Raw genomic sequence first — 5563 nt, 5'->3', positions numbered from 1 at the left:
ATAGTGTCATCAGTTGTGGTTTTGAAGAATATAGTGTCATCAGTTGTGGTTTTGAACAACACAGTGTAATACATTTTGTTACAACTGCAGAACAGAAGATTGGATAGAGAGTTCTCTATTCCATATCTAGTCCTGTGGCTTTTTTTTTTAAGATCTCTTAAGGACAATCTGTATGAACAATTGTTAGATAAAAAATGAGTTTAAAACAGCTGTACACAAGCTGATTCTTAACACCACACTGGCATTCTATTAAACTGGTATATTGAAGCTTATGGAATAATGGGGAAGTACCTTGTACTTAACAGAGACTACACTGATATCTGTTTGCCTACATCTGGCACATGTACACTGGTGTTAATCTTCTATGACTGATATCTGTTCCTTTCTGTAAAAATCTTACCTGTAAGTTTCAGTTGTTGAGAGGGTTTGTTTGGAAATGCTTAACGGAAAAAAAGAAATATGAGATTTGAGTGATGCTTCTATACTAACCCTAATCAAATATTAATATAAGGATCAATAATACCTAAGTTTGCATCACACGACTAGAATCATACTAATGAAACAAGAAGAAAAACAGTAAAAAAAGGAAATAAAATGGCTAAGAATGTATCAATGATTTGGTAACAGAATAAACAAAATATTAAAGTTCTTACAGATTGCACCTGATTCATGTATAGATGTGAAAGGTCATTTCAGTTTGTGCTGAGGCCAAGATGAAGGTTGCACAATGAACAAAACAACATAGTTGTTTTTGTTTATTTCAGAATCTTGTGAAGAGCTACACAAATGCTATCTGTGTATAGTCATCCCTAATTTTGAACTGATAAACTAGAGGGAAAGTATTTAGTCAACAACACCCACCACCAACTCTTCGATGTCACTTGTCTAACAGAACAGTGAATTAGAATGTTTGTCTTAAAGAACTATGCCACATCTCTGACCTCAAAGTATGGAATCCAAATTTTGAGCAGTGGGTCACAAATCATGGATTATCAGATTCATAGTCTGGGCATGCCAAGCACTAGGCTATACCATTTGCATATTAGTGTTCAGTAACAAGGCTAGTGGTGAGCAAAATATTGCACCAATAGAGGGCAATAAAAGTCTAGAAAGCTTCTTGTGAGAGGAGGTAAGATATGTATCAGAACTAAGATTGCATAACTATTATCTTTTCAGGACAATCATGGCCAAAGGATATTTATACCATATATCATGAGAATAGACCAGTTAACTTTAGTTTCTAAAAAATAAGTTAGTAGCAACAATGCTACATATTCTTCGAATCCTGTATAAATATAGCTTCACTGTGATGAGTAAAACATGACTCAAAACTTTTACTTTAATCATAAAGAGAAGTTATTTATTATTAAGTAACAGTTTAATAAAATCATTATTCCAATTATTATGTTAATATTTTAAAATATAAAGGGAAAAACACAAATGTAAGCTGTAATTAAAGCATTAAATCAGTCTTCTCCATAGTAACGCAATAACCTAGCTATAAAGTATGTAATAATAACACAAGCCTGTCATGTGTATCGTCTACACTAAATAAATACAAACTATTGTGAAACAATTATTCTAATAACAGACATAGATCTAATAACTTGCATAATGGATGAGCCATGGAATATAATTTCTCGATCACTATTACAAATATGAAATCCAGTTTATCTGGGATATCTAAATGACATCTGAATGATTGGTAAGATGTCTCACAGGATCCTAACATTGTATTTGATGTTAGAAGATTTCCATATAGAGAAAATGGTATTAATATTTAGTAAATAATTCTTAACTTGTGGTTTTAGATAGGGATTAGAAGAGACAGTTGTGTAGGAATCCAAATTCGGTCATTCGTACTCTTTAAACAAATTTTCTAGCAAATGGTAGAATTCAGTAACTAAATTAACACAGCATTTTAAGTTTCCCTGAAATAAATGTATAAGTCATGTACTGATATAGTGTTACAAATGCTGACTTACTATGGTTTTGTTGGCTCGATCAACAAGGGCTTTCCCTCGAGACTGTAATAAGATAAGAAATTGTTTATGTAAATTACAAATGAGAAAAGTAATAGACATAATTATGGAAACACAAAAGTGATATTTAAACAATGAGTAAAAGCAACCAGTTGGAGGTTTATTAATGATACAACATATTGTCACAGAAAAGTGAAAAAGTTGCACTAGTAACTTTTATATGAACCCTCTGTTTTTGGTTCGATTACCTCTTCTCAAGCAACTTTATATCCACTGGGCTAATGTGTGTTTTATTCTTCTTGAAATAACAATTATTAACTGTATTTCCAGCAAGATCTGTCCCATAAACAACATTCCCTCAGATACTTAACATCACTTCCAGAGAGTATCGGTTTCTACCTCAACCTCTTCTGTTACTAATAGTGTCAGTTTCATGTACCTTCTTCATAGTCTTGTATACAACTTCTTTTAAAACCTGGAGTCTTGTCTTCTTAGAGAGTATCCTTGACCACCTAAAAATTTGTTTTTTTACAACATTTTTCATGCAGTCCTGAAACCAGGACTGGATTTGCACTTATACTACTGTGCATAGTAATACTGCCTGTACTTCTATGGGCTTTGTATCAATGGTGGCTTGCAGTTAATACTTAGGAAGAGAACTTTAGGTGTCTCACTTATATGTGAATTTGAGTCATTGGTCTTTCATAGCTGCAAACAATGTTGGTAACACCATCGTGCCAGACAAAGTCTGACTGTTATTCGAAGTGCAAAACTATAAAATAATCTCCAAAACAAGATTAAAAAAAAACTGTTGCACGTTTTAATCAAGTCATTTAATGAAACTCGCTTTTAATTGTTTGTATCCTTAAAAACCGCTGAATAATTATAGAATCATGAAATTTGTATTGGCCCTTGATTACCATGACCTTGCGACATTTGCATGGTCCTCCTGGTTACAAACTATTGTTAAAATGATTTTCACTGGTTGTTTATAAAACCTAGAATTTGATTGTCGCTATTAGCTGTGTGGCTGGTCTCACTTGATAAGAAGACTTGACTTATTTAGCCTGTTTCCATGGAATAACAAAGTTTTTGAACATTTTGCTACAAAAATATAGTTTTTTTGAATATTACACAGAAAAACAAAGAAAATATAAGTGTTAATATAAAAAAAAAGAAATATGTTATTAGCTAAAACTCTCCGACGAATCATGAGTTATTTTTCCTCCTCTGATGAGCTACCATTGCTTTGTACTGGTGTAGCTCTGTTTCTGATAGGTTGGACAACAACCAATCACTGTGTACTATTAACACATGACTTTATTCTGATACATTTCTTTATAACACAAAAAAGGGGTGGCATTTCCCATACTATTTTCTTTTATGCCTGTTTTTTTTAAACAATTTTCATAATTATTTCCAATACTCTATACATATTAACCACATACACATATATACATATTAGTTTTTATATAGTTAAATCAAAAAAATATATAAATATAAAATTTTAACAACTTTTTTTTGTTTTTCAAATAAACTACTTATCACTCTATACACTGAGTGGCAGTTATGTTATAGCTGAAAAAAAAGGGGACACTTGAGAACTATTAACTAATTGTTTTAACAAATCCCAACAACAGACTGCAAAGAAGCAACAGAAAACAACTCAATCCTCTAATATCGACCAATACAAAAGCTATCTAAAGTTAGCCGTCTCTCAATTTGAACCGACGAAAAGAAAACAGCTCGTTAGCAGCAACTCTTGGGCTGCTATTGTCTGAACAAATAGTGTAATTTGACAATAAATCTTATAGTGCACTCAAAGACCAGAAGTGTGGAGTGCATTTTGCAATAAACCCTAAATCCTTGGATTCATAGTAAGGACATGCTAGCCTGTATGCCACACCTGGCTCCTGACCAATCAAATAAAGAAAATTTTGACTCATAAAAGCCATTAATTGTAATTAAGATAATCGTTTTTATAACTTATTTCTCATACAAATACATTATTTTGTAATAATAAATATTAAACAAAAGATGTGGAAACAGTTATCGCTCCACAACTTCTCTGGATTATTTGTTTTTTTGCATCCTCTGTAAAATTCCGAAAAATGTATACACTTTTTTTATTTGAATATTTACAAAATTATAAGCTTGAATAAGATTCATCTTCCCATACCCCAAGTAGCATTCTTCATTAAGTGTAAGATGAATGCTAAACGATTACATATTTTTACCACCCAAGTACTACCAGCTTTTCTAATGTTAAATACTGCATCTACTAAAATACTTACCAAAACTGGTTGTGCCCGCTTGTTCTGTGGTACTGAAAAGTCAATCATTAGAGGAGATGAAACACTTCCTGGCAGACTGTAAGAGTAAGATAAATTCAGAGTTTAAATTTAGGTTTATGCGATTGCAGCTACACTGTGCACGTAAGAGGTCAGAGCAAAATTAGTTAAAGTGGACCATTAAAAGTGTGAACTACAACAGCGAAATAGAAAATATTTTTACCTCAACTACGAGCTTAAGAATTAAAAGGAATTTGACAATGTCCCAATAACAATAACATGAAAGAACACTAATTTTACAAGATAAAAATGTATTGTAATTTTTAATTACATTACAGTAAAGATAAATTAATTTTATGTATTTCAAAAACACCCCTATATATCTCTCAAAAATGGTATTGAAAATCATAATCCTGAACAGAAAATTACAATTTTCCAACAGCAACTGCCCTAGCAATGGAATTCATGGCAATTTGCAGCATCGTTGGTGGTAATTTTCTCAATTTTTATGACACAAATTCAATGCGTAATAGAGTGGCTGGTTTCAAAAGATTGCTGAAATTGTTTGTTAACTTCACTTCAAGTTAACAATGTTCAACCCCATGTGATACTTCTCTGGCTACTATGTCCACTCATTTGTCTTTTTCCAAGCTAAATCTCTCACTGCAAGGTTTTATTTGCTGCCAAAAAGTTGAAAGAGTTGGATGAATTTTCCTTTGTTCTACACTGAAGAAATTTAAATGGCAAATAAGAAGAATGTCAGAAGAAGAAAACAAAGTTTCCATGGAAACCAGCACCTTGATAGGCTATTGGCTAAATGTAGCCGAGCTGAGCCACGTACCACTTCAGAGGCTGGGAATAAATCAAAACATGAGTTGTAAAAAGTTACACCCTAACTACATGAGGTTGTAACTGGAGGGTTGATTTGTAGTGTTTAAAACAAACAGATGTTTTGTTTTTTCTTTCCTTCTGTGATAGCCCGACATTTGTGGTGTTAGGTTCATGATTTTCCTTGCTTCTTAAGTTTTAAATTAATGTATAACTTAGTTGGATATTGTTATTAGTTTTCAAAACATTGTGTTTTTAAATAATCTGAGTTCGAGTTCATTAATATGTGCATACTAGTGAAATTATTTGCATAATTAATTGTAAGTGAATTGTTTTGTGTTACTTTCAAGTTCATCAAAGTGTGAGGTTCTTAGTTTGTCCTAGAATTCAAAACTAGTAATACATACATCAATGGGTTATAATCACTTTAAAAAATCTGGAAGAAAATTAAATATTTTATAA

The 5563-nt window shown here is 32.0% G+C and overlaps 1 protein-coding gene across 1 annotated transcript in view; it reads right to left on the bottom strand.

Annotated features, from left to right (window-relative positions):
• LOC111087728 overlaps positions 1-5563 on the bottom strand; it is a 23939-nt gene that overhangs the window by 13650 nt on the left and 4726 nt on the right. Inside the window, exons 3-4 of the mRNA XM_022395361.1 lie at positions 4277-4352; positions 1986-2027 (exon numbers count right to left, since the gene is read on the bottom strand). Of these exons, the coding sequence (XP_022251069.1) occupies positions 1986-2027; positions 4277-4352 (118 nt within the window). The remainder of the gene's footprint in view (positions 1-1985; positions 2028-4276; positions 4353-5563) is intronic.

This window comes from Limulus polyphemus, unplaced genomic scaffold (genome assembly GCF_000517525.1).
Source record: "Limulus polyphemus unplaced genomic scaffold, Limulus_polyphemus-2.1.2 Scaffold2533, whole genome shotgun sequence".
NCBI lineage: Eukaryota > Metazoa > Arthropoda > Merostomata > Xiphosura > Limulidae > Limulus > Limulus polyphemus.
This window is presented reverse-complemented; position numbering and strand designations above follow the sequence as displayed.